The sequence below is a fragment of the Scleropages formosus genome, chromosome 3 (assembly GCF_900964775.1).
Source record: "Scleropages formosus chromosome 3, fSclFor1.1, whole genome shotgun sequence".
NCBI lineage: Eukaryota > Metazoa > Chordata > Actinopteri > Osteoglossiformes > Osteoglossidae > Scleropages > Scleropages formosus.
Genome location: NC_041808.1, coordinates 20,256,111 through 20,283,755, shown reverse-complemented (window position 1 = coordinate 20,283,755; position 27,645 = coordinate 20,256,111). Strand labels below are relative to the sequence as shown.

Here is a 27,645-nt window from a genome sequence, read left to right as displayed (position 1 = left end):
CCGGGATTAAAATTCCAAGCAGCTCTCCAAGAAGCGGGAGCCCGAGAGCTTCGCAGATGACTGCATGTCATCGAGAGGAAAGGGCGGGAGCAGCGAAAGAGCGGGGAGCCGCTCTGTGACGGCTAAAAAGAAACACGGATGTTTAGGTGCTGAGTAATCCACGCCCCCATTTAAATTCAGCAGGTAGTCCTCCTTATCGTCATGCTCCGTTGACTTCTGGGTAAACCGCTCCTTATGAGTACCAAGGGCGATAGGGCAGGGGAGTACCAGGCTCAAAGGGAAACACAAGCATTCGTTCACATCCATCCCTTCCCTGACACAGACCGTGTGCGAAACCGAGTTGTCTTCGTGGCTGATCGTAGAAGCGTCGCACACAGGGTCCCTTGAATAGCAGCACTGTCTGAGCCCTGGAGCCCGCGGGCAGCTCGCATCTGCTGACTGGCCTTGGTGATGCCTTCTCTGAGAGCGAGCTCAAACGCGCACAGCGACAGAAACGCGCGCAGAGAAGCCGAAACACATACAAGCGCGCAGACACAGATGTAGGCGCACGCATAAACAACAATCCGGGACACGTACGCACGTGACAAAGCGAGAGGCGTGCACCCAGAACGAAGACGGCATCTCGTCTGGCCCTCTTGATCACACCGAGTGACTGACACACACAGAGGGAAACAGAGATGTGTTTCCCTCTAAAGCGCAGCGATCACCCAGTCTGTCCAACTTACTTACCCATAAACAGTGGTGAGAACAGTGTGAACCTGAACTGACCTACAGATTTAATGGAGTATAAAGACTGACGCACAGTGACGATGCGCAGGACATGTTTTCACGTAAGGCTTTCTATATTTACTCTGGCGCACTCACTCTTTATCAGATGGGTACCCTGCCCATTTCTGCGGGCTTGAGAGCTGTGCTTTCTCACTGCATGCTGGCCCTTTAACTGAGACTGTTTAAAGCATAAAGTTCTGCATCCCTCTGATTTAATTACACCTCCATGACTTCACAGTCCAAGGATGAGTGGACTGCCGGTGTGCCGCTGCCTTTGGTTATTGATCTGGACAAGACTAATAGTCGGCTTTTTCATCCAGAAAGAATCAAATCAGTGTCCCTGCCAGCTGAACTATTCTCTTTGTAATGGTGTTTAGAGTTTATTTATGTTTCATTACAGAGAGCAGGGAAATTAGTCTTGGGTGCACGCAGACTAATGGACAGTGTGTAAGTAATAAGCACATACTGCCTCATGACAGCGGTCCAAAATATTACACCCGACTGTTAACTGTTTAGACTGCTGTCTTGAGTTGGTGCATTATTTGGAAAATGCCATTGTACCCTCAAGTTTTGCACAAACCTAAAATTATAAGTGGCCTAGCACAAAGACATCAGCTGAAGAATAATAAGAGGAACAAAAGTAGAAGACGGGTCCTAAGGGTAAATAATTTTGCTGATAATCTTGGTAATAACATTAGTAAGCTTCTCTTTATGAACGTATTATTCCAGGTTCTTCTGTTAATACACACACACACACACACACACACACACACACACACACACACACACACACACAACGTATGACGATGGATGAACCATCAAGTTGACCCCGACTCATAGCAACCACTTGTATGGGTTGGCAGGGCCTTCTTCCGTGCACGTCAGGGAGCGCAAACATGGGGAGAAATATGTAAACTCCATACACCCTGAGCAGGACTTGAATCTGACACACACCAAGAAGCAGGCAGCAGCTTTACCTACTGTCCCACCATACAAACAGTACTCTGCAAAAGTCTTAAGCACTTAGATGATTCACAAAAATGTTTTAGACGGTTATTTAATGTCTTCTGCATTAGTGTCAATGGGAAAGAGCATATGTTAGATTTCCAAGTATTACTTTTGCAAAAAGTAACAGTATTACAGTAAGGGTTTTCTAAGAAAGAAAGTACACACACACACACTGTCTGAAATCACTAATCCCAAGTGGGGTCGCAGCAACACAGGGCACAAGGCTGGAGGGGGAGGGGACACACCCAGGACGGGATGCTAGTCCATCGCAAGGCACCACAAGCAGGACTCGAACCCCAGACCCACCGGTGAGCAGGACCCAGCCAAGCCCACCGTGCCAAGCGGTTGTTGACAATGGATGGTTACTAAGCTTTATAGGAAGTTTATTAATTAAGAGCATTATTTTTGGAAGCAATCTCACTTTACAGCTTTTTCCCCCAAGTGTCTAAAACTTTTGCACAGTACTGTATGTATATATGTAGCTTTTTTTATTAGTTTGTGTTCTCAAAGCCTGCTATAAAATGCAGTTGGAAGATATGTTAGTGTAGTGTTTCAGTTAGACAAAGGTGCCAGAAGAAGACATGAGGGACCCATGTGACTGAGGTGCATTTGGAACTTGATACAGAGTACATAGATGACATCCGGGAAGATTTACCGATATACCATGCAATAAGTACCTCTTGAATCCAAGTCTCCACATCTGTAATGTATTATATATTATTTATTGCACTTTCTCAAAAAGTATGAACTGATGGTTACTGTACCACTGTAATATTACTCTTCATATTCACGGTGGCACAGTTAGCAGCGCTGTTGTCTCACAGTCCCTGGGAGGTGTGAGAGGATGTGTGTGTCTGTGTGGGTTTCCTTCCACAGCCCAAAGATGTACTTTGAAGTCAACTGGTGACTCTAAATGTAAATGTAAATCGCCCAGTGTGTGTGTGTGTGTGTGTGTGTGTGTGTGTGTGTGTGTGTGAGAAACTCCGCCTAGGGATTCCTTTGGGGTCCCCTGCCGGTCTCAAGCCCAGATAAAGGAGGAGGGTTGGGCACGGGGCTAGCGACCCCATCCCGTAAAAAACCCACACCGCTACAGAAACGCCAACAAGTACTCAAGACATCTCAGACATCTCGGCCTTGGAAGAAGATGGACTTCCAGCTTGAAGTCTTATGACACGTATGTGAGAGAGTATGTGCTCCACTGGCGTGCAGATGATTAACTCATTATGTGTAGTATATCTAGCATTGTAAGTCACTTTGGGTGAAAAGGTGTGGGTCAATACCATTAGTGTTCATTGGAAGTTTCTTTGGAGAAAAGCGTGTGGAAAAGGAATAACTAAGTGTTCTGTGTGTTTGAAGGAGCATCCACTGTGTCAAATTCCTTGTATATCTTAACTGATCAAGCGTTTCCAAAAGCAGACGGTAGAATATGGGGTGCTCTGTAGAAACCTCCCTTCTTCCAGCTTAAATTGTGAACAGTTGCAAAGTTACACAGTTCTTCCTCGTAAGCTGCTGTCACAAAGCATCCATCAACTTCTGGCGTCACCATCAACTCTAGGGACTCTTCCTAGGAAGGGAGTATTCACATCCTGATGCAACCATTCACTCAGGAGTCTCTTAGTAAGAAGGTACTCAGTGTGAGTTTTTGAACTCCGCATCTGAGTCCACCGTCACCCCAATTCCTGTGCTGCTGTTGTGCCTGACACCTGTGTTGAGCCAGGATTACAGGGTAACATTCTATCTGTCAAGGAACGCTTTTCAAAAACGATAAACTCAGTGATCACTGTTGCTGTCACAATAAAAAAGATTCAACTTCAATCATCTCAAAGGCTGTGGCATCACTGGTAGCCTTTCCAAAAAGCCCACAGTAAATAAGGCCATGCGCAAAGACACAGGACAGCACCGCTCCCGCTGAGCTTTAATGCCTTGTCACCTCCCATCACACCACAGCTCCACTGTCCTCAGACTCCCCCACAGAAGTCTTTCCTTCAAGGAGAACATTATGGAATTGAACTGGCCTCTTGACTTGAGACTTGAGGCATCTTTGTAGGGTTTCTGAAGAAGCCCCCGCAAGCTTTAGCTCCATGGGACACAGTGCTTACTCAGGCATCCCAAGCAGTGCATGCTGATGGCAGAAAGCAGGAGGATGACAGCAGTGAGGAATAAATGAAACAGTAGGACTAGCTGGTCCTTCCTGCCTGGTCCTCTCTCCATTTCCTTTCTTACCTCCTCATTTCCTTTGTTCTCTCCATCTCAAGGCTCAAGAAGACAGTGCTGTTTGTGTCAGCTCAACCATCAGCACAACAGCAGTACCAGAACCCAGCTCAACCAGCCCTTGGACTGCACTAAAGCATCAATGAATGAATGAATGAATGAATGAATGAATGAATGAAAAAAACAAATTGGTCAGCTGATAGCAGACCTGCTCCATTTGGACTTTTGCATCTGAAGGTTGCAGGTTTGAAATCCACTTACTGCTGTAATGCCTTTGAGCTAGGTACTTATTCTAGGATGCTTCAGAAAAAATTACCCAGCTGTACAAATAGGTAAACCGTAGTAAGCTTAACATACAACAGCACAATGACGGGGGGATAGCAGCGTGAAACAAGGGTTGGAAAAACTGAAATCACACATGAAGGAAATAAAAACTCACCCACAATCATACCTGCTTGTCCGAGTTTGGACTGCAGCATCCCAGAGTCTATCCTCAAAAGGAACAGGTGCTAGGCTAGTTACAATAAACCCTGGATGGGATGCCAGTCCATTGCAGGGCAGCCACACACACTCATCCACTTACACGTGTGCTACAGGCAACTTAGAGGAAGCAATTCACGTAAAACATGCCTTCTTACTGGAGAAGACAACCCACAGAAATATGTAAACTCTACACAGAGCAAGAACATGTCCAAACTCACAACCGAGGGCTATGACACAGGAGAGGCACCCACTGTACTGCCCAAAAAGAAAGATACACACACACACACACACACACACACACACACACACACACACACACAGTCTGAAACCGCTTGTTGCAAGCGGGGTCACGATGAGCCGGAGCCTAACCCGGCAACACAGAGCATAAGGCTGGATGGGGAGGGGACACATGCAGGATGGGACGCTAGTCCATCGCAAGGAACCCCAAGCAGGACTTAAACCCCAGACCCACCAGAGAGCAGTACCAGGCCAAACCCGCTGCGCCACCGCACCCCCGACCAATACATTAGTTCAATGACTGAACAGATTTAGACAAAAAAATCCTACAATCAGCACACAAAGAAAGGAAAGGCGTCCATGTGGCAGCAAAAAAAATGCAGGGACTCTGTGAGTCAGACAAACACATTCGTTGTCTGCCGGTGTCACAGTAACAGTCCTTTACGGTCCAACATCAGAAAGGGGGTTTCATTTCTCCGTGTTCCGACAGAATGTGGCCAAACCCTTCGCCACTCCTGTCGCTATCCATATAACAAAGTGCTCCTCCTTGCTCCTCACCGCACTCATCTCCACCCAGAAGCTCACATTCCAGGCTTCATATTCACTGCACGATATTATCAACCAACCGCGTCAGCAGACAGCGAGACGACTGTGTTGGTCTGCTTAGTAACACAGCTCTCCTACGAGCACAACCTGGAGATGACCACAAGCAGCCCCCCCCCCCCCCCCCATAGCATTCATTCACTTGAACCCACAAGGTCAAAGAGTCCTTTCACACACAGACACACACTGCTTTTAAAGGTTCCCAACATATATTCACATGGCATATATGTTTGGACCGAGAGCTTTCGGTACAAAACTTCCAATTGTACACATACATATAGCTGCTTCTTAGCTGTAGTTCGGTGACTCCAGGCTACAACAGGAATGCCTCTTCTTAACCTTTCCGGTTTGCTGCCTGACATGCAAAACCACGCACAGGCCACTGCTCCAAGATGGGGCTGTGCGGCATGTCAGCAGGCTCACAGATACACACGGTGCTGCGTAAACACCCTCCCCACTCCTTATCATTATTATTATTTATTCATTTTAGCTGTTGTTGCTCCCAAAGTGACTTAGAATGTTAAGCTCCTTGCAGTGATTTACCCCATAGGGTAATTTTGTTTGAAATCATTTCAGGATAAGTACCTTGACCAAGTGCCTTTCAGTAGGCGGTGGGATTCAAATTTTGGTCCTTCAAGTGTGAGGTGGAAGCTCTGATCACTAACCGGTTGAGAGCATGATGGAGACGTCGGTCTAAATCCCACATTTAGACCGACGTCTCCATCATGCTCTCAACTGCCTCTCCTTTATTAGTGTGATTTGTGCAACCACTAACACTCAGCGCATCACCATGATCCCAGCAGGAACATATCTGTAAAATCTCCACCTGATATTTTAGGAAACACATATTTCACACCCAGAGCCCTGCTGCTTAATCCCCTCCCCTCAAACCGCGCCCGATCCTCCGACAACCTTCCATCTGGAGAACGGTCGGTGCACCGATTGCCATGGAGATGATGACGGCAGGGGTTTAAACGTCGCGGGTCCGACGTCACCGTTAGTGACACCTTCCGCACCCGTCACCTAGAGAGCGAGGAGCTGCGGTCGATTTTAACAGGGAATGCGAAAAGGCTGACACCAATTAAACAGCTCCGCCTCTGAAGTCACAGTGGCTCAGGGTGTGTCGCCATCCTCCGACACAGCAGACACGGTCACAGACACTCAGCCCCATGAACAGGAAGGGGGCAACCGCACACCTCTACCCAGGAGAGAATGATACTGATGAAGTGAGAAACAGAATGCAGAAACACACACCCTCTCTCACACACACAGAAAACCAGTGTAAACGTGCACGTAGGTATATACATTTACGTAAAGACACGCACGTAGACTGACAAATTCACATACACAAATGCTCACACAAAAGTACATACACGTGCAAGCGTAGATGCCGATAGTGAGGCAGCATACATCTCCAGGCCTGCTGCACTGTGAAAGTAGTGTAAATGACAGTGTAAATGTAGTGAGAACACAGTGTATTTGCTGCGCTGCTATGCCTGGGTGCAGCGCATTGAGTTGCACAGGCCACAGCCATTCATGTGGAAGGGAAAACACTGGCAACATGCAAACTGCAGCCATAACAAAATCGTGAGTCATAAGCATCGCAGAGCAGATGGAGAGGGGTCATACGCGCAGAGCGCAGGGCGAAAACACACACGTGCGTCTGGTCCACATCTACGTGGAAACCCATCCTCATGACACTGCGCACATCATATTGCTTACATGACTGCGGTACAGACACTGAGGACACTGGCTCGTAAACTGAAAGCTGTTGGTTCAAGTCCCACTCCTCAACACTCACAATTTTACTTCTTCGCACACATGTCCATTTCCCTGTGTTTCCCGCTCAGCGGAAGTGCCCGAGCTAAAGACCTGATCGCCAGCTAAGTGCTCCAATCACTGCATCTGGACTGCAGGGAGTGACATCACCACTGTGTTCGAATGAGCAACAGTCCAAGTGAGCTCCACTGCATCGGCATCTCTGCCTGGAACATCTCACTTAGTTTTACACTTTGACACTTTTGTAAAGATACACATGTATGGAAGACAAACCAGCCCTGCATCATAATGGTGCAACTTGAAGTCCCCCTTGGAGATAAAACTTGTGACCTTTCGAGCTCCAGGCTGGTTCCTTAGTCCCAGGATGAACCACAGTCCATTTCCATGCCCTTATGGGGATGGGGGAGGGGTACATAAGAGACACAGTCCAGACTGCCATCTATTCTTACCACAGTGAGCATTCCACAGGTGTGGCCTTTTGAAACCCGAGGCATTTGGAGGGCTACGCAAAGGAAATCAGCCCCTTAACGACACTTCATGGGAATGTTCCAGAAGACTGGGTGAACAGGTCAGTCGACACTTCTTCTTTGGGTCACCTTTCCGATCTGACAGATATTTGACTGGACACAAAGTACTTGGGACATAACTATCAGGAAGTCTTCAGTAATTTACGCGGACCCCTTTTAAGTGTTATACTATTCATCCACATATGACCGGACCTCAGGTAATAGGATTTTCGAATAATGGCACAGAGCAGTGCATCAAAATATTATTTTTTGAATACATTTTGTAGAATTTAAAAAAAAAGAAAGGAAATAGCAAATTGAATCACATACCGGTCATGTCATTTTAATACTGGAAGTGATTTACTTACATAAAACCTTCCACAATAATACAAAATTATTTTAGTATAAATGGAACTTTAGTAAGAAAGTGTCATAAAAACTGTGCCACCTTCCAGCAAGGCCTCATGATCATTGGTAATTCGTCACTTCAGTGATTAGGTAAAATGTGAAATAAAAATATTCAAATTTCTTAACGGTTTAAAGTGATTTCCAAGGATATAACTCCTAGCAAGTGTTAAAAACATTTATGAATAACAAGATTACTATTATGTCAAAATTATTTAAAAAAAAAAAAAAAAAATCACATATGATACACTGGAATACACAGTCAATTGCATGACAGGACCCTGCGTCCCACCATTGCTTTGGTTAGTTGGGGGTGAACTGTATTATGTAAACTGTTTTATTGTATTTTAGCAATACATTGTTTTGACTGTGGGGGGGCGCGGTGGCGCAGCGGGTTGGACCGGGTCCTGCTCTCCGGTGGATCTGGGGTTCGAGTCCTGCTTGGGGTGCCTTGCGATGGACTGGCGTCCCGTCCTGGGTGTGTCCCCTCCCCCTCCGGCCCTATGCCCTGTGTTACCGGGTAGGCTCCGGTTCCCCGCGACCCCGTAGGGGACAAGCGGTTCTGAAAGAGAGTGTGTGTGTGTGTGTGTGTGTGTGTGTGTGTGTGTGTGTGTGTGTGTGTGTGTGTGTGTGTTTGTTTTGACTGGCCCAATGTGCATGGCCAGCAGAGAGTGCTCTCCTTTCTGCCACGCTAAAGACCGAAGAGCTGGGAGTTAGACAGTGCGTCTTAATAACCTTCAACGCTGGATGGTGGGTTACATCTTCTTCTCTCATGGAGTGCCTTCAGAGGGTTGCAAATTCTGCAACCGCCCTGGTGTCACAGCGGAAAAGACTGAGCATTCATCATCCGCAAGGCAACGGCGGGGCCGTTGGCTTTTCAGAAAAGCCCTCGGTAAATAATTCAGAGTACTCGAGGTAGCAGTGCGTCGTGAAAAGAATGTTAAAAAAGAAAGAAAAGCCCGCGGTGAGAAAACGAGGAAAAGGAATGAGCGGCGGCAGGACGGCGAAGGACGCCAAGTGCGCGAAACGCTCTCTTTTAAAGCGCAGGGCCGTGACGAAGGTGGACGGAGACGGACGACCGGGCGTGTTCCGCAAGCTCCTGTCCACAAGGCCTTGCGGTTCACCTCTACGGGTGGGAACAAGATGACATATCATTTAGGAAATATCACACATACTTCTGGCCGTCTTACGATAACACCGCGGCGCGCGAAAGGCTCGTTTTGGAGCGGCTCGGCTCTGGCCGGACGCCGGCTGCTCTCCCACTTCGCGCATCTGGGCTGCGCAGGGAGGGAACGCCGCCACCGTGGAATCAGTTCTCCTCTCTCCTAAGGTGGTACTGAAAAGATTGTAGCGTACCGCATTTCCACTGAGCGCTTTCTCGCGTTTCAATAATCACTCCCGGCTTGTTTGCTTGCACGTCTGTACGTACATACGTGTACGAGAACGCCGGTGACCGCTGCGATGAACGTGTCCTTTATAACGTAATTTTATGGCTGTTTATTTCTCAAACGGAGAACTACGAGTCATACATATTTTGCAAGGAAATGTAGTTTTATTTTTACGGTCTACAGCTGAAGTTCCAAGTTCCCTTTGTAAATACGCGAATGACCAAAGCACTTAAGTTTGTTCCCCAAGGAAAATTAACACGTGATCTGCGTGACAATTTAAAGGGACTCTGGAATGTGTGGACACCCTTCTGGACCTTATCAAGCAGCACTATGGGATTACGCCTGTGAAATCCTGTAACTTCTAGCCCTTGTTCTATCGACGTGGATGTATTTGCAATTTCTTGGGGTACCGATTCTGCCTCCGTGGTGCTGTGACCCAGCGCTGTTCGTACGTTTTACATTTACTCATTTAGCTGACACTTTTCTCCAAAGTGACTTACAACATTAAAGCACTTACAATTATTTACTTATTTACACAGCTGGGGAATTTTACTGGAGCAGTTTACTCCATGGGATACAGCGCACGGGTACTGCAGCTGGAGGTGGGATTCAAACCGATGACCTTCGGGTCCAAAGGCAGCAGCTGAGTCCACTACAATACAAGCTGCCCTTATAAGAAATGCATTGAAGTAAAAGACAGTCATGAGTGCCTTTTTGACTGCTGTCACCACTGGTCACCGTGAGACCCTTCAACAGCTGCCGAATTCCTCCCGGCAGACATCGAACCCATGGGAATTCAGCAATCGTGGTTAAAGCCATTAGTACCAGGTAAGCTGCGGGTCCCTGGAAATGGCCGGACCCCAACGCTGCTGCTCACACACGCTGACGCTCCCGTTCTGCATTGTCACTCCGGGACGCTCGCTGTCTCCACACCAACTGCGAATGGACAGAACTCATAAAAACATACATTAAAATGAATAGACTGGATTATTCTCCATACGTAGACCTCCTTGTCCTTTGAACCAGATTGTCCTCTCCCACAAGGACATCCCAGCTGAGCACCACCGTCTCTGACCGTCAACCACGAGGGCATTCGTACCTTCGTTCTTACACAATTCCACATCCCTTCCTATTTATGAACATGACAAAAAAAGGCATGTAGAATAAACGCAAATAAAATCCTTGGCCTCGTGAGAATATATGAAGTTTTCACGTGCGTTTAGTGAGAACCGAAGAGAAACCTGCATTCCCACGCAGGAGGTCTGCACGGGAGTCGAGCCGCGCCGTGCGCCGCATCCGTGCTTCTGCAGCACATATGTATTCTGGGGCTCGGGCTGCAGCACGCTCTCCATGGCGACAGAGAAGCCCGAACGCCGACACTCACACCTGTCTCCGGTTTCAACAGGCTTCATCTCCAAGGCTACCGCGCCCGAACAGTGCGGAAACGCTGCTCTGCGGCCAATCCCAGACGCTCGGCTCGCCGCCACACACAGCGTGACATGTCACGTCTCTCCTCGGCAGCCTTTACGTGTTTGTCACGGTGCCGTTGCTCTGCTCCGAGGGACGCCCTCGGCAGGGGTCTGCTGCTGGCTCGCGGCGTGTCAGATGCCCTACAGAGCAGCCGCAGACACACACACACACACACACACACACACACTCACACACTCACTCACTTCCTGCCCACTTGACCACTCATCTCCTTCTCCTTGGGTCCTCCCCTCTATCGTCCTCAGATGGTCAGACGATGGCTTAAGCGCACACCTCTAATGCTGGCTAGATCCTGAACAACAAGCTTCCCAGTTATTGGCATTTATGGTTAACCAAACATCACAGACACACAGTACGAGTTCCTCAGAAATGTCTCACCGTGACGCGTCATTGTTGATCGTACACAAAAACACCCATTCGGCCACCCCACCTTTTGCCGCTTCCATACTACGTCTGTCCCGAGTGGATCAAATGTGATGGAGTTTTGTTTGTTTGATCTGTTGTCAGCCAGGGCCTCGACTCATCTTGATGTCACGAGAACGATGTCTACATCTGCCGAGGCAGCGGACCCACCGGCCGCCTGAACGTGGACGGTGGATCCCGGACCCATCAATGCAGCGGAACGAGTCCAAAACTCAAAATCACGCCCAGCAATCACACCTGTAGAGGCCAGGCCTGATCCGTGACGGCTGAATCCGACCCCACCGGGCCATGCACACACCCCCTTCCCCTTACTGCCAGGGCAACCTTACCTGTGGTGGAATGCAGGCTCTCCAGGCTCCAGTAGTGGGACATGACCCCGCGGGCAGCCCCTCCCAGCCCCCCCACGAGGCCCACGGGGCCGCTGTCCGAGTCAGACCCCGGGGAAAGACCCGAGCTGCCACTGCTGAAGCCACCCCCCTCGCCGGTGCCCTGCTGGGTCCGCATGAGGCCTGGGGCAGCTGGCCAGTGGGGTGTCACACACGGCGCCCGGCACAGCTGTGTGCTCCCGAGCCGCTCGGCGCTACACCTCGACTGCTCTCTGCTGCCTTGTCCCCTCCCTCACTCGCTCGCTCCCTTCTCTCCTCCTCCTCGCTCTCCTCCCTCTCCCTCTCTCTCTCTCTCACACACACACACACACACACACACACACACACACACACACACAGCCACTGACTGACATCACTGGGGGTCCACTGAGGGGGGACCCAGCAGCAGACTTCTCCACCAAGTTGCCAGCGACAGCAGCTGCCAGGCTTCTCATAGGACTGGGACTGAAAAAGGCCATGTCTGAGAACCCCTCACTACCCCCCTTCTCCTCCTGCTCCTATAGGGAACACATTCATGAAATAGAGACTACCTGGAGAGAAGAGTCACAGTGTTTTACATGCAATAAACACCACCGCTTTCTACTTAGCAGGGAGGGCCGGGGTTGGATGGGGGGGCTATAAAGAATGAGCACCTCCATCTTTAGCTCCATCACCTGCTGGAATTAGAAGATACTGCACATGTGGTTCACCTCCACAAAACCTGTCACAGATTTTACTCCAGTACAATACAATTTATTCGCAAAAATAGCGTTCCAACCTGAAGACAAACTCAGAGCGCTTTCACAGCTTACAGGCAAAACAAATAAACGTTATAACACGTATTTGCAAGAGATATATTAATTATATTGAACTTATAAAGCACAACTAAAGTAAGGGAAAAGCAGTGAAATAAATGCACTAATACACACAGAGACACACACACACCATCTGAAACCGCTTGTACCATAAGGGGTCGCGGGGAGCCGGAGCCTAACCCGGCAACACAGGGCGTAAGGCTGGAGGGGACGCACCCAGGATGGGACTCCCGTCCGTCGCAAGGCACCCCAAGTGGGACTGGAACCCCAGACCCACCGGAGAGCAGGACCCAGTCAAACCCACTGTGCCACCGCACCCCCTGCACTAATACATACTACTTATAATTCACTAAATGTAAGAAATAGATTCGCCAACAATGCACTGCATGATGATGAAGTGGCCAGCCAGGAATCTAAATTCCAAACCCAATCCCTTTTTTAGAATCGTGGTATATCCAGCCGACACATTGCGTGCATACTGACACAGTGTGACACATTAATCCACAAAAGGCCATGACACACATGAACGCCACCCAAACGAAATAAAGCGCAATAACACTGAATGCCCATTCTGTGATTTCTCTCCATGACAACATCCATTTACGTGGCCTCAAGAGCACAGACAATATCAGTCCTATTGTGATGTCCACCTTCTATTTCTGTTTGCAATGTAAACACACCTTCGCTTAGATGTGAGGAACATGTGAGAAAGGCATTTTATACTCCGAATAAAAAGATGTGTTTCTGAAGTGTAAAACCGACTGCGCCGTTTCCCACGATCCTGCAGTTTGAACGGGGGGTGTACAGATACATTTAAAATCCAGCAGGGTCTGCAGGTACTTAGCACTGGTGCCTGACATTCAAAGGACCCAGGTTCAAATCCCACCTCCTGATGCAGTGCCCTTGAGCAAAGAATAGCACTTACCCTGAATTCATACACTAACTATTACCCAGCTGTTTAAATGGGTAAACCAGTGTACATCACCTTGGCGAAAATTATTAGCTAAATAAATAAAAGTGTGTGTATTCATTATTATTAATTTGTTGCTATGCAGACCAGTGGCAAGACCATCTATAGCAGGGAAAGATCAGAGGTGCAGTGAGCGGGCTGGACGCAGAGCGACAGCCCATCACGTCCCCCATCCCGCCACATCTCCTACACACACGCTGCCAAAAGTCCCTCTGCGCCACGCAAGATCCTGGGTTGTGAAGACCAGCTCTTCCAGCCACAGCATTCCCCATGTGACAAACACTTATAACCCACGTCCCAAATGAGCAGAAAACAATGAAAATGCAGAGAGCCAGTGCCAGCTGGTCCTATGGTCAGGTGGCCTGTAGCAAATGCGGATTCGTGGCACTTGGAAGTCCTGCTTTACGGTACAAAGCCGCAGAGGTTTGATGGAGGATAGTTGGCGCACTCAAAACGCTGCATTCTTGCACCCTGGTCACAATTATCACAAAAAAATGCCATGTATTTACTCTATGTGGGAAACCTTCCAGAATTCCACAGTCCTGGTGTGGACACCATGTCCCAGGGGGAAAAATGTTAAGTACAATGGCTCAGCTTTAAAACAATGGACCGGACAACCGTCTGGTTTGGAAGCAGAGCAGAAAATACCACAATGGAAGATACACAGCAGAAGAGTTTAATCACCTCTTCTTTGGGTCAGAGGATGACAGTGAGTGAAAACCTGCTGACCGAAGAGGCAAAGCGGCGGCATCTCAGTGGACGTGTAAACGAAAACTCAGCAGCCCCCGTGATTCTGCCTCCGACTTCAGACCGGACCTCAGCAGGAGGAAATAAACTGCAAAACAGCTAAATCCCAGCCAGGGATGAATCTGTGAGGGTGAGGGATGGGCGCTGCTCACCGTTTGGGGCAGCAGGTGGTGTGAGGGCTGGACGTGCTGCCTCTGGACTCAGGAGATGCAGGTTTAAACCCCCCTCCTGTTGCAGTGGCCCTGAGGAAGGCACTGATTCCAAATTGCCCCAGTAAAAATGGCCCACCTACTGTATATAAATCACTGCAGCTTAATGCTCTCTGGTGCTTTAGAGAAAAGTGTCAGTTGAATGAAGAAATGTAAATGTTTGGACAGAGAACTGGTCACTCGAGGGTCACAGAGGAAAAGAGCCAATCCAAGGTCAGCCAGGGGTCTCCCTGCACCAGCCCCACTGCATGGCTCAGCTATTACTCACCTCTGGCCATCAGCTCAAAACTCATTACAGGGATCAGATTTATACGTGTTGTTTTATTCACGTTTTAAGTGTGGACTTCAATATGAATTTTGCTTTTCTTACACTTTTTTTCTGCGTGTTTACATTTGTTCAGCATATACTGTAAATGATACGTAACTGGAAAATTATCTATTTTAAATCCTGGAATTTGCTCTTGACTTGCACTGGAAGAACAGGTGCTATAGTGGTTAGAGCTACTGCCCAGGTTTGAATCCCACCTTGGGCTGTGGGAGCCACATTTGATACAGTGAAAATTACAATGTTGTATAAATGGGTAAATCCCTGTAAGCTGTTCTGGAGAAAAGCATCAGTTAAATAAAAAAATATATTTCTGCACCGCGTTGTATTTTTGTGGTTAGCATGACTAGGGGTTAAAGCTGCTGCTGGACCCTTGAGCAAGATGCTTACCCTAAATTACTCAGCTGTATAAATGCGTAAATCATTGCAAGTAAAATAACAGTGTAAGTCACTTTGGAGAAAAGGGTGAGTCAAAGGAATAAATTTAAATTTTTACCTTTACATTTTACATTTACTTATTTAGCAGACGCTTTTCTCCAAAGCGACTTCCAGTGAACGCTATGTAGTGTTACCACCCCACACACCTTATTCACCGCAGTGACTTACACTGCTAGATACACTACTTACACTGGGTCACTCATCCATACACCAGTGCAACACACTCTCTCTGTCACTCACACACTATGGGGAACCTGAACAGCACGTCTTTGGACTGTGGGAGGAAACCAGAGCACCCGGAGGAAACCCACGCAGACACGGGGAGAACATGCAAACTCCACACATAAATATAAATAAATATAAATAAAATATATTCCATAAATATAATGTAAATGTACTACAAAGCAACCGAGTGGCTTCCGGCAGCAGCTCAGAATACAAGGGCGCCCCCTGTCGGCTTCTTTAGAGGCTCGGTGGATGTTCTCAGCACCCTCCAGCAGGGGAGTCAAACACTGCTCCCCAGAGGAGCTGCCTAGGATGGTGACAGAGAGTGATGAGACGGGGCGAAGACACACAGGAGGCACTCACCCGGGTAGGAGGCGCGGCGGGGCCACCCCACACAGTCCAGTCCCACGGGGGTGCTCTGGGAGAAAAAGAGCTCCCTCGGAGGCAGGGCGGAAAAGTCCTGGGGGGAGCTGATCGATCTGTGGTCCTGGCCCTGCCGAGACGGGGGTTTGGAAATCAGGGTCCTGGACCTCGCGTATAGCTCCGTTCTCCCGGAACCGGCATTGCGAACAACAGCTGTAAACACTGTAAACAACAGCTTGATACAACACGGCATAGAGTTCCACCGAGTCATTGAGACGCCAAGTTTTCGCAGATGTGGTCGAGGTACGGTCAAGGGGGAGGAGATCCAATAAATACGGCTCAGAAAAGCCCAGAGGGAAGAGCGGCAGCAACAGAGAAGAGGCGGAGGGCAGAACTCAAGGGCAGAGCAGAGGAAGAGGAGTAGGAGGAAGAGGGAGGCGCCGACGGCCTCGGCCATCGTTCGCTCGCCTTACTTTGTCCAGCTCCTCCGGCAGCGGCGCGGTCAGCCGGCTCAAACTGCCGAGCCCGCTCCTGAGCAGCCTCTTCTTCCGGTTCCTCTCCGTTTCGATGCAGAGGTCGTCGGAGCAGCTCCGCAGCGGCCCTCCCGGGCCCTTCCTCCGGCCCGCCACCCACAGGGACGCGGTCCAGCCGCTCAGCTCAGACAGCGGCCTCTGCCCCGGTGACCTCTGCTCTCGACCCCGCACCCGCGGCGCACTCCCCGCTTCCCGCTGCTGTTTCTCAGGCGTGCGGCAGGCTGCGGTGCCACCGTCGTGCTTGAGCTTTGAGTGCAGATCAGACCGGTTAGGACAGCAGCAGCCCTCCCTCCTTAGCATGTTAGTGACAGTGTATCCCCACAGCGCTCCGAAGGAGCTCATCCCCTGCTGCGAAACTAAGGAAACGTGAGGGCCAGATGTTTCTCCCACTGTAAAAAGCTGTGCTACTTGCAAGAACATATCTTCACACAGGTGCTTTACACTTCCTAGGCCTGTGTACCTGGCACCGACCGCTCATAGGCGTCTTGGGCAAAACGCTGACGGAGTCAATGGCGTCGACTTCTGGGGCGCTCACATGATAAATACGTGTATGAAAAACACACTGTAATTACTCTTACAAATACAGGAAGGAGCAGTGAAGGTAAAGAAAACATCCACATGCCCTATATACAGTTCCACACAACTTCTGTGGCGGAAAACACCGAAATGTTAAGGGGCGAAGTGAGAAGCGGCGACACACGACACGGCTCGGGAGGCTCTGGAGGGTGGCGAGACACCGGGAACGGCTTCGTGTTCGGCCGCAGCGTGTGCACTTTTCGGGGCAAAATTCACACATGGAAGTTCATTTTAATTGCACATTTTTATCTGGCAGAAAATTAATTTAAAATTACTTCAGAAAGCGACAAAGTTAACGAATGTCGGACCCGATGTCACCGTCGACCTACAGCCCGATTTCACGTCTAGGGCACAACCACTAGATGACACTGTTCACATAGACACACGTACTGTATCTGTACATCCAGCGCCGCCTACCTTCGGTTCGTTCCTGGAAGCCCGTTCGTAGGGCAAGAATTTGTAAATCAGAATGACAAATCCCATTTTTTCTAAATTCTAACTCCTCACAAGCAGGAGTCAGGCACACACAAAGTCACCCAAAAATCTCAATACAGTAAAATCTATTCCTGTCTGTGCATAGAGTACAATTATCAAAACTCCCAATCATTTTAATTACTAAAAATACTACTATAAAACACTGTCCTCTATATAAATATATTATATCTGTACCTATTTATGTACATGCTGTATGAGCTGTCAAGAGAAATAATGGCATATTAGGCAAATTTTGTTACAAATATCAAAGATTTGGACAATTCATGAAAAAAACTAGGATCAAACATGAGTTAACTGGTTAGCTAGTTAAATAAAACTAAGAGGTAAGAAGGTGAGCAGCCTAGCGAATGATTCTGATTAGTGCTATTTCTAATAGTAAATAATCACAACACAAGGAACCACCTTGACGGAACCGCGGAACTAATAATGTACTCTATCCCACAATGCTTTGCACCAGAGAGGTGTACATTTACTTTTATTCACTTAGCTGATGCATTTCTCCAAAGCAAATTACAATGTTAAGATACATATTTGCCCATTTATACAGCTGGGCAATTTAGGGTTGTACCTTGATCAAGCTACAGCTACTACAGCTGGAGGCAGGAATTAAACCTACAACCTTTGGGTCTAAAGGCAGCAGCTCTAACAACTACACTCCCAGCTGCCCCAGATGGAAACATTACACCAATGTACCAATTCTAAACAGGGTGATGGCCCTAAAAGTTAACTAAAACTTGCCTCATATGAGAATGGCGGTGTTTCTATCTGCAAAAACTGTGATTAAATTACAGTTGTACATTCAAAGTGTCTGCAAAAGTGAAAATTCATCATTCCTGTTGCAAATCATGGACTGGGTGCACATGCAAAAATTAGTATCTTCAGTATAATGTATCAAGTATAACATATAAAGTGGGTAAGTAAGACAGAGGCAAAAAGCTGATTGACTTTGCCCAGTTCTCACTGGAAGACAGAAGATAAAGAAGCCTTTGGTGATAAATGAGCTAGCTGTCATGGTCTACAGCAGGCCCACATGCTGACCAGGCTGAAAAGCCCTGCACTGCAGGCAATGAGGGACTAAGTGCAATGCAAGTTTCTATATTCACTCATAGCCATAAAAAGGACAATAAACACGCAGCAAAATAGGCTAAAGGAATTGAAGAGCCTTTAAAGGAAGAATGTGACCAACGATGGGAAACTTTGTTGTGAACTTATAATCCTGTTAAACAGTAAATTGCATTATCTACGGTTGAATTTGCGTGAATCCATTGCACTGTTTTTGTGTCATATTTCGCTTACATAGACGCCTGTCTGAAAAGCTGCCGCTTCCTAGTTTAGTATGATGTCAAGTAGTCTGTAGAACGATGTTAGCATGGCACGTACAAGAGAATATATTGTATTAGGGGAGGAAGAGGTTGATGAAATACAAAGAGGAAATAGAATGAGAGGTCTTCACACTTCCCCTGACTTACCTCAAAGTCGTTGACAGACATGGAGGTGGTCAGGAGGTCTTGGCAGTGGCTGCCCAAATCCGAGTTCTCTCGCTGGTGCTCCATGTCTACTAAATGGGCCGATGCCATTTGGGATGTCCGAGGCTTGTGCGTCCTTGGCCTCTCCGGGGGCTCACAAAGGCCTTCCACACTGACCCCTTGCCCCAACGAGGTCAGAGATGTGGCAAAACCCCGTGAGGGGCAGCGAAAGCTCCGGCGGTGGTTCCAGGATCTGGGGCTCTGAGGTTTGGGACTCATGGGCCTGAGGGGAACTTCTATGCCCTCAAAGGACCCCAGTGACCTGGCCCAAGAAGGTGCATGTTGATGGGCTAAGGTGGCCATAGAGGTGCAGTTTGTGGGAGACAAAGGGCTAGAGTCCTTTAGGCTGAGGATATGTGAGTCACATGGAGGATGATGACTTGCCCTAGTCCTGTCATCAGGAAGCTTAGATCTCCTCATGTCTTGTGACCTTCTCTCATTAGAGCCCTCAGAGAACTGCCGTGCTACTGCCTTCTTGTTCAGTGGGTCAGTATGAAATGGGGCCCTCAGGTTAGACTGCAGGTTGGTGGGAGAACCCTGAAGGCTAAGTCTGTCCCGTGCAACCCGCTGGGCTGCCCTGGCACTGCTCCCATCAGGATCTGACATAGTCCTCTTAAGCACTTCTACTTCCTTGGCTTGTTTACCTTCAGCCTGAGGCGATCCAGTCATCAGCTGCTCATGCTTTGGCCCTGGACATAGGTCTGCATTTTCTTTGTCTGAAGACCTTGACTCAAACAGGCTTGACAGTGATTTGTGTGCCAGAGCTAACCTCATCCGCAGGTTCAGGTTATCTATGCTTTTGCTCCTCCTGGGACTCCGGCCCTCCAGTGTAGGGCTGCAAGCAACATCTCTGCCCCCATGGCCCTGGAGACTAGGTTGGGAGATGTCCTGGGTGTGGGATATGGATGGTTGGAGACCTATCCCATCCACATTGTGTCTGCGGACAGAAGTACGACTAGGGTAAACTCCCGCCTCCAAGACATCATCATCCAAGTATTCAGGCTGCCGGCCCACATCCCTTAGGTGGTCCATGCTCTGGGACAGGTGGGCCTGGCAGAGAGGAGAGTGTGGTTTACTGGCACCCACACTCATTCTGGCTTCCTTTAACACCTCTTGATCTTCACCCTTTCTCTCCCGTGTTTGGGTCTTCCCCTTCCTGAACGAAGGCATCCTGGTGAAGACTGAGAATTTTGAGCTTTTCATGGTAGAGGCAGTTTTAGATTCTTTGTTCTTCACAGACTTGCGGAGGCTGGAGTTGCTTCTAGGATGGGATGAGAGGCTCTCATCTATTCCCACATCACTGTTGGTGCTATCAGGGTCCTGGACCTGCTCGGCCTCAGTGATACATTTGCCGTCAGACGTGTTGATGTCAGGCAGATGGGATCTCATCTTGCTCATGTCTTGCACTAGGGTCCTGGAAACAGGTGGACATTCTGTGTTTCTGCAGGGAGAAGCATCTACTGTTCTACTGGCACTGGAGTCCCCAACAACACTGCTGGAAGGGTGAGGAATGCAGCTAGCAAGGAGCATGCTGGTCTGACCCTGGTCTATGATACTGTTCCCCTCCTCTACAGCATTCTCTAGGAAGGATGTCTTTCTCTCCTTCACGTTGCTCTCACTTTCCAATGTGAAGGGACTGTCCTGACAACGATCTAATTCTAAAATGGGCTCGAGGTTGCTCCCTGACAGGAAATTACCCTCTGGGTAAGGATAGCTTATTATTTTTGTATTGTATTCATGTGACTGTGAACAAGTCTGAGGAGGTATTGTACAGTGTCCGGTTTCAGAGTTGCAATAAATTTCAACATGTGGTTTGTCAATAACCAATTCCTTCTCCACCATTAGAACTGTGTCTGCAAGTGTTCCCCTAGCCTCTGAATGACAAGAAAAGAAGCCATATTCTTTATCTCCAGAGCTCTTAGGATCCAGTTGATCCTGAAGCAAATCCCTGCTACTTACAGAGCCTTTACTTCTCTCAGTGTGATTGGGTGCAGCCTTCTCCTCAGACTCCATATCAGTATGTGAGGGGAGGACATAGCTGTAGGAAGCAGGGTTAACAGTAGTATCAACAGGGTCATCTACCTCCTTCTGCTGAACTTTCGCTCCAAATCTCTCAGGTTCTTCAAATTCTGAAGGATGGTTGCCCACCTGTGACCCCTTGGAGCTGTTAATGATCAGTCGCCATACGGAATTTTCATGGGTCCAGCTGGGCTCTTGGTTCACGATGTCAGATCGAGAATTTTCCAGCTCAACACGATGGCGGAGTGCACTTTGAGAATCCTGCAGCAGTGTGCTTAGCTTGGGAGCACTAGTATCCTCTCGTGACAGCAAGTCCCCAGGCTCTTCAGTAACTCCTTGGTACTGCACTGTGGGAAAATCATCTGGAGGACTTAAGGAATTTAAAGCTGCCTTTGTGTTGTTATTTGTATCTGAGTGCCATTTGCATTCCAGGGTGTAGTGCTCCTGGGAAACACAGTTATCTTCCAGATCCTTGAAATGGGATTCAACCTGTGTACAGAGCTGGGAACTGGCGCCCAACACACACTCCATCCCCAGCTTTTTAATATTATCTAGCTCTGAGGGATAAATCTGTACGGTGTCCTTGTAGGATGGATAGGTATCTATGGTCAAGTCAGCCCCACAGGATTTCAGATGATTAGAGCTGATCGGCGTTTCTGTTGATGCCTGACTTGTTTCATATCCTGTGTCTGAATGGCTCAAATCACTATATGTAACATTCAGCTGATGGTCACCAGATAATTCAACAGTACTTTCAGTGGTGTCAGCATGGCAGGGTATTAACTCTTCCATAGTCTCACTGTTATTTGGTCCAACTCCATAACATGTTTGAAACTCTGGGTAACTAGTGAGGGTATTCTCTGTGTATCTCTCTGGGACACAACCAACACTGCGCTCCCCTTGATCCTCCAATAACCGAGTCCCAGACTCTCGCTTCTCCTCCCACGTGGAGGTCTCCCTTTCCAGCTCAGTGGAAGCCATTGGCCCTGTGCTTGGCGAGAACATGACCTCCCAGTCTTTGTGTGATGTGGGCATGTTTTCTTTCAAAAGCTCCTCAGCTCTACCTTCCACACACCCATTATGGGAAGGCTGAGCTTCTGGCACAGCCCTCTCTGTACCTGCCAGCAAACATGTACTAGAAAGGGTTTGTGTTTCTTCAAGGGCTTCCTGAGTACCAGATAGTAAACACACACTGTACAGGTGCTGTGTTGCAGGAACCTCTCCCTCAAAAAGTACACTTGCAGTGGAGTTTGATTCCTCTGGGATGCTTGTGTGCATTTGGCTTTCAAAAACATCTTTCTCAGTACAAGATACTATGCATTGGTCAGGGTGTGTTTGGGATACTGAAACATCTTCCACAGGACTAGATAGGACACATGGCTGGGTGTCCACAACACACTCCATTGTTCCACCTGGTACACATGCAATGCACTCTGGCTCATCAGCAACTGACATTACAGAGACAACTTTGTCCGGCTGGACCGCCGAAACATCTTCCTCAGGACCAGAACGTACACATGAATCAGAGTGTGTCTGAGTTACTACATCATCTTCCTGTATACTACATGGTACATTTGAAACTGAGTGTGTTTGTGTTATTAAAACATCTTCTGCAATACTAGACAGTACATGTGCAGTGGAGTGTGTTTCACTTACTAAAACATCGTCCTCGGGACCAGAAAGTACACATGGCTGGGCGTCCACAACACACTCCTTTGCTCCACCTGGTGCACACGCAATGTACTCTGGTTCATCGGCAACTGACGTTACAGAGACATTTGTTTCCACGTGGGCTACTGAAACATCTTCCTCAGCACCAGAAAGAACACATGAATCAGAGTGTGTCTGGGTTACTAAATAATCTTCCTCTGTACCACACGGTACACTCGAAACTAAGGGCGTTTGGGTTTCCGAATCATCTTCCACAGCGCTAGACAGTACACATACATCGGACTGTTTCTGCGCTATTGAAACAACTTCCTCGAGATCAGATGGTGCACATGGCTGGGTGTGCACCACACACTCATTTGTTTCACCTGCTGTACATGCAATGTACTCTGGCTCATCAGTAGCTGATATTACAGAAACATGTGTGTCCAGCTGGTTTACTGAAACATTTTCTTCAAGACCAGAAAATACACATGAATCAGAGTGCCTTTGGTTTACTAATTCATCTTCCTCCTTATCAGACAGTATGTGTGTACTGGAGTGTGTTTGGGTTGCTAAAATATGTTCCTCAGCACCAGATGGCATACATGCATTGGAGAGGTGCTGAATTTCTATAACACCCCCATTAGACAGTTGACTTGCAGCGTAATCTGACTGCCCAGTTCCAGCTATAACAGAGACAAACCCATCTTGCGGAGACTCAAAAACATCTTTCTCAGGAGCAGACAGGGCACATGGCTGGGTATCCGCAACACATTCTTTTTCTCCATCCGCTGTAAGTGCAATGTACCCTGCTCCGTCAGTAGCTGATATCACAGAGACATTTGTGTCCAGCTGTGCTGCTGAAACATCTTCTCCAGGACAAGATAGTACACATGAATCAGGGTGTGATTGGGTCACTAATTCATCTCCTTCAGTCCCAGATATTACACCTGCGTTGGGGTATGTTTTGCTTACTGAAACATCTTCCTCAGAACCAAGCAGTGTGCATGAATCAACGCGTGTCTGGGTTACCAATTCATCTTCCCCTGTACCGCATGGCACACAAATGGAGTGTTTTTGGTTGTCCAAATCATCATCTTCAATACTAGACAGTACACATGCACTGGAATGTGTTTCACTCACTAAAACATCATCTTCAGGACCAGATAGGACACATGGCTGGGTTTCCACAACACACTCCTTTGATCCATCTGGTGTGCATGCAATGCACTCTGGTTCATCAGCAACTGACGTTACAGAGACAGTTGCGTCCACCTGGGCTACTGAAACACCTTCCTCAAGACCAGACGATACACACGAATCAGAGTGTGCCCGGGTTACTAATTCATCTTCTTCAGTACCAGATAGCACATGTCCAGAGGATCGTGTTTCGATTACTGAAACATCTTCCATAGGACCACATGGCTGGGTGTCCGCAACACACTCCTTTGTTGCACCTAGTATACGTGCAATGTACCCTGGCTCCTCAGCAGCTGTTGTTACAGAGACTTTTGTACCTGTCTGGGTTTTTAAATCACCTTCCATAGTGCTAGACTCTGCACAAGTACTAATAAATGTCTGACAGTATAAGATATCCGCCTTAGTAAAAGACTTCTCACAGGTGTTAGTGCGTAGCTCAACTCCCGAAACATTAATTCCAGCACCAGACTGAGCACAAAGATCAGTCAGCTGGGATTCTGCAACATCTCCCACAGTGCTGGACTCTAAGCAGGTGTTGGGGATCCATGTGGATCTTTCATCAGTGCCAAAACATCCACTTGTACTGGTGTCCAACTGGATTTCTGGAGAAGTTTCCCCCGTTTCGGGCTGCACACAGGAAGAAAGACTAGGCAGTGTTTCTAAAGCAGGTTCTTCAGTGTCCCATTCCCTACAGGTAGCAATGCTTGCCTGGTGTTGTAAAAACCTCTCATCTGTGGTGGACTGTACACAGGCTATTGTGCCCAGATGGACTTCCGAAACAGGTTCCTTGGCGCCGGATGGCACACAACTAGTAGGGCAAGTTTCTAACACAATTTCTTCAGCATTGGATTCTAAAAAGGTATCAACATCTGAGCAGGTTTCAAAAACTTGTTTCTCATTGACTGACTGTATACAGGTATTGTCTAAGTGTCTAGTGTCTAGTTGAATTACTGGAACAGTCCTCTCAATCCCAGACTGCAGATATGAACCAACAATAAACTGTGTTTCTGAAGCGGTTTCTTCTGCATCAGACTTTATATCGATGTCCGCGTTTGTATGGTTTTCTAAAACACCCTCCTCGGTTGTGGACTGTACACAGGTGTGTGTGTTCACCTGGACTTCTGAAACAGTTTCCTCCGTGCCAGACGGCACACATGCACTGAGCTGGGTCTCTAAAACTATTTTTTCATTGTCCAAATCTATAGAGACAGCAACATCTGTCTGGGATTCTAACACTTCAGCCTCAGTGGAAGACTGCCTACCTGAGCTAGTATTGTGCAGGGTTTCTAAAGACATGGTTTCTAAAACCATTTCCTCAGTAGCAGACTGTGCACAGTTTTTGGTATCCAGCTTGGTGACTTGGGTTTCCTCAAAGCCAGGCTGGACACCAACCCAAGTGCTAGACTTGGATTCTAAAACTACTTGTTCAGCATTATAATCGGTACAGATATCAACATCTGTCTGGATTTCTACAACCATTTCCTCAGTGCCGGGCTGCACTTGGGCCCCAGTGTCCACCTGGATTTCAGAACGAGTCTGTACGTGACTGCCGCGCCACGTATCTGCAGCAATGTTCTCCTCGGCCCAGTTTCCATGCCACTCCTCTGAGGTAGCCCTGTGCCCAGTCCTGCTGTGTCCATCTCGATCCTCTGTTAGCGACTCCATAGGGTTTGAGATTAGCTTGCAGACCTCCAACGGGTCCGGCCTTTGGTGGATGTTGTGGGTGGGCGTGAAGATGCACTGTAGCTGCTCTTCCTCCGTTTCAGAGACACTCCCCTTACCAGAATGGAGTCCTCCCGGCGTAAGCCCTGTTTCTGTGGATTCGCACAGTGGTTCTGTCACAGGACACTCCTCCTTCCTCGAGGGTACGGAGAGTACCTGCAGAACGACTGATTTTGAGGGGGAAGGAAGTTCACCTTCCAGAGGCAGCGTTTTAGGGACATTACTAATTGCCTCTTGTGTCCTTGAAGGCCCAGGCCACTCGTGTGTGACCAACAGGCAGGTGCTGGGCAAACACTGCTGTGCTGCATGTGAGTGTGGTTCAACACGGTGGTGCTCCAGGGGAGCTTCCTCCTCAGGCCTGCTGGGATGCGTGTTTCCTGGGTCATTGCTAGAGCTGAGTCTTCCTTGTGGTTCCCTCTTGGTGGGCTCCAGGGGCCACCCAGCCGGCAGGATCGTCTCACTATCGGGGATGAGGTCCGAAAAGGTGTCGCTGTGAGATGAGTGTGTGTCAAAGTACTCCTCCGTGGTCTCTTGGCCCGCGTCAGCCCAGTCTTGAGGTTCTGGGTCCTCCAAGCACTCTGTATCATTTGCAGAGTCCTCAGGTGCCTCTGGGGCCTTGCAAAACACAGAGAGAGAGAGAGAACAGTAGAGCTGTAAGACCAAGGTATGCAAAAGAACAGCTGATTAATAAACAGCACTATTCATTCACATTTACCATTAATTTTTATCTTTTTACTTACATTCTTTACAGCTTTTGTTCATCTACAAGGCTAGACATTCACATAGCCTACCTAAATCAGGTGAAGCACCATACTCAGGTATAAATTCCTCCGTTTTCAATTTGAACAAGAACTTCACCAACTTAATAACTTGACCACATGAGTAAGGAATTTACACTCATGTCCCACAGCAAAAAGCTTGAACTAAAAGCACGGACATGTGCGGTGCTCTATTCAACCTATAAAAAAGAACACGTGTTGATACTATATATACACTATACAAAGAAAGAGACAGTGTACACACACTCAAACACTCACTATCAATAACTTCTTGTCTTGTGCAGAGCTGTAGTTGTCTGTAGTCTATAGACAAAGCACTAGACGAGGCAGGTTACATCCCAGAAAGGGCAGCAACCCATCACAGAGCAATCACTCACTCACACTCACACACACACACACACACACACACCAGTTAATTCAGAGTCATCAGTTCACCTGAAACATATCTTTCGACTGTGAGAGGAAACCAGAGTACCTGGAAGTGTAGAACATGCAAACTACAAACAGACTGCTTGATCACATAGCTCTGGCACTGTGAGGTACCAGCACTACGTGCTGTGCCAGCCTCATATATGTATATATAAACAAACATGTCATGCTGCAGTATACACATTTGTTTTCAATAATTCCTGCTGTCAAACATTAAAAATTACAACAAAAAAATGCAGTAGATACTAATAACATTCTCATTAAAGAGTCAATGTTGAAACAGAATCAGCTAAAACAGTCCGGCTACATTGTCATTGTCACGTCCACGCCCGCAACTCAACCGACAACATCTGACTCTGCTCCAGCACCCAATTAACCGCCCACCCTTTAAAAGACCCTCCTCAGCTCCCAAATCTTTGCGGAATCTCATCAGCAACAATCACCCTTCCTTGTGACTCCTCGCTCAGATGCATCTCCAGTTCTCAGTTCACGTTCTCCGGTTTCAACCCTTAGCTTTGTTTCTCGACCACGTCCACGGATCTTCGTTTCAACTCCGATCACTGTTCGACCGACTCTTCGCTTCGTCTCCTGACCTCGCCCATGGATTCCCACTCTGACCCCGACCGCCGATCGACCGACCCACCGCCTGTCCCCAATACCAAGCACTTGCCTGATCCTCTGACTCCAGACAAACGACTCCGCACTTGGGTCTTTCCCTCCCGGTTCTCTCGGCCTGTCGTGACAGTCATATAGTGGAATCATGGAAATACTGTCACCTCTTCTTAGACTGTACTTGTACTTACTGAGGTGTTCATTGTTCACTAAGCTTGGCATTAACAATTGTTCGCCAACAAAGACTTGTCGACAAGCAAAAGTATCCCAACGACGAGCTATCTTAAGCATTAAACGCCCGAATGAGTTGAGGATCTTAGAGAATATTGATGGTTTTCGTAGCTTGGG

General features: G+C 48.0%; 1 protein-coding gene across 4 annotated transcripts in view; it reads right to left on the bottom strand.

Moving 5' to 3' along the window:
- The window catches only part of arhgef4 (Rho guanine nucleotide exchange factor (GEF) 4), an 89,086-nt gene that overhangs the window by 21,801 nt on the left and 39,640 nt on the right, over positions 1–27,645 (bottom strand). For 2 of the 4 annotated variants that reach the window (XM_018753434.2, XM_029250624.1), the window contains 3 exons: positions 18,830–26,092; positions 16,230–16,535; positions 15,757–15,886 (listed from right to left, as the gene is read on the bottom strand). In XM_018753434.2, the coding sequence (XP_018608950.2) occupies positions 15,757–15,886; positions 16,230–16,535; positions 18,830–26,092 (7,699 nt within the window). Of the gene's footprint in view, positions 1–11,628; positions 11,906–15,756; positions 15,887–16,229; positions 16,536–18,829; positions 26,093–26,514; positions 26,540–27,645 lie in introns of those variants that run through there. The other 2 variants (XM_018753435.2, XM_018753436.2) reach the window with 2 other exon arrangements.